Genomic DNA, 2,500 nt, shown 5'->3' on the forward strand with positions numbered 1-2,500 from the left:
CATAACAGTGTGCACTGCTAACCTACAAGAACATAACAGTGTGCACTGCTAACAGTGTGTACTGCTAACAGTGTGTACTGCTAACCTACAAGAACATAACAGTGTGTACTGCTAACCTACAAGAACATAACAGTGTGCACTGCTAACAGTGTGTACTGCTAACAGTGTGCACTGCTAACCTACAAGAACATAACAGTGTGCACTGCTAACCACAGGAACATAACAGTGTGCACTGCTAACTGCTGACCTAGTTTTCTCACCGCCTCTAACCCTATGTGTGTGTGTGTGTGTATGTGTGTGTGTGTGTGTGTGTGTGTGTGTGTGAGTGTGTGTGGTTCTCACCGCCTCTAACCCTATGCCCATTTGAGAGTCAATATTTACATAACACAGATCTGTGAGACTACATCCTTCAGTTAAACAAACGCACGACACAGCGCACAGACACGCACGTACAGACACACACAAACACACAAACCTGTACACACACACACGCACACACAGACACACACACACACGCAAACAGACAAGCGCACACAGACATGCACAAACATGTCAGCGTCTGAGCGTCTATGGAAAGAAGCCCAGTGATGAGTGTGAGAGTGTGAGAGGGAGAGTGACTCTGTGTGTGTGTGAGAGAGAGAGAGTGAGTGTGTGTGTGTGAGAGAGAGAGAGAGGGATGAGTGTGTGTGTGTGCGAGAGAGAGAGAGATAGGGAGAGTGACTGTGTGTGTGTGTGAGAGAGAGAGAGTGAGTGTGTGTGTGTAAGAGAGAGAGTGTATGTATTGGACTGAGTGTGTGTGTGTGTGTGTGTGTGTGTGTGTGTGTGTGTGAGAGAGAGAAAGATTGTGTGTATTTGAGTGAGTGTGTGTGTGAGAGAGAGAGTGTGTGTGCATTTGAGTGATAGTGTGTGTGGGAGAGACAGTGAGAAAAAGAGAGTAAGTGAGTGTGTGTGTGAGAGAGAGAGAAAGTGTTTGTGTATTTAAGTGAGTGTGTGTCTATTGAAGTGAGTATGTGTGTGTGTGTGTGAGAGAGAGAGAGTGTTTGTGTGTATTAGAGTGAGTGTGTGTGTGTGTGTGAGAGAGAGAGAGAAAGTGCGCGTATTTGACTGAATGTGCTTGTGTGTACGTGTGAGAGAGAGAAAGTGTGTGTATTTGAGTGAGTGTCTGTGTGTGTGTGAGAGAGAGTGAGAGAGAGAGAATAAGTGAGTGAGTGTGTGTGTGTGTGTGTGTTTGAGACACTTACATAGATGTGCTGTTGAGAGAAAGTGAGTGAGAGAGAGTATATTTGAGTGAGTGTGTGTGTGTGTGTGTGTGTGTGTGTGAGAGAGAGAGAGAGAGAGAGAGAGTGAGTATCTGAGTGAGTGTGTGTGTGTGTGTGTGTTTGTTTGAGACACTTACGTAGATGTGTTGTTGAGAGAAAGTGAGTGAGTGAGAGAGAGTGTATTTGAGTGAGTGTGTGTGTGTGTGTGTGTGTGTGTGTGTGTGTGTGTGTGTGTGTGTGTGTGTGTGTGTGTGACACTTACGTAGATGTGTTGTTGGGAGTATCTGAGCTGCAGGTTGTGTAAGATGGCTCCATCATGGAGGTCTTGTAGAGTGGCCATGTCCTCCACACCAGAGATAGACTCTTGGGACATCACACACACCTGCTGTCTTTTCAGGGCCTCCAGCTTGTAGGTGTACACCTAGAAACACACACACACACACACACATACACACACACACACACACACACACACATACGCATGTTAACACAGACACACACACACACACACACACACACGTAAGTTAACACACACACACATGTTAACACACACACACACACACACACACACCCATGTTAACACACACACACACACACACACACAAATGTACACACACACACATGTTAACACACACACACACACACACATGTTAAAACTCTACAGTGGGGATCATAAGAGACCACCTCACACACACACACATGTTTTCAAATAATCCAGTGTATTTCGCTTACAGGCTACTCTACACCTTTCATGACTTCAAACAACGAATTGATTAAGCATATAGGCCTATTCAGTGAAGCAACAGCTTGGCTCCCAGCTCACGTTTCTATGCGAGAGCACCTCATCTGTCATCATGAGAGTAAAAAACAAGTAACGATAAAATCAAATAAATACCGATATTTTTCTACTGATCTGTGCTGTAAATGTATTTTCTGCAGGATTACAATCATTTCGAGCATTTTTATTATCACAATCCATGAATTTGCGCATGTCCTGTTCAAACAGACAGGAGACAGCGAGATTACCCTACAATACAGCCCTGGATTTAACATAATATTTTGATTCGAACGAGTTGCAATAAAGTGCTCACATTAAGGAAAGTAAGGACTGCGTTCATAACGTGATATAACATTTTAGTTGTCCAGAGCCTCATAGATGTCATGTGCTTAAAATCTCCTTAAAACGAAAAAACGAGCAGTTTCACTTGGGAGCCCCTTCTAATATTATTTGGTAGGGTAAA

The 2,500-nt window shown here is 44.0% G+C and overlaps 1 protein-coding gene across 1 annotated transcript in view; it reads right to left on the bottom strand.

Annotated features, from left to right (window-relative positions):
* myo10 (myosin X) overlaps positions 1–2,500 on the bottom strand; it is a gene marked incomplete at both ends in the record, with an annotated part of 53,850 nt that overhangs the window by 46,162 nt on the left and 5,188 nt on the right. The window contains one exon of the mRNA XM_080851876.1: positions 1,522–1,680. Coding sequence (XP_080708002.1) covers positions 1,522–1,680 — 159 coding nt within the window. The remainder of the gene's footprint in view (positions 1–1,521; positions 1,681–2,500) is intronic.

Source organism: Sprattus sprattus (assembly GCF_963457725.1).
Source record: "Sprattus sprattus genome assembly, chromosome: 15".
NCBI lineage: Eukaryota > Metazoa > Chordata > Actinopteri > Clupeiformes > Clupeidae > Sprattus > Sprattus sprattus.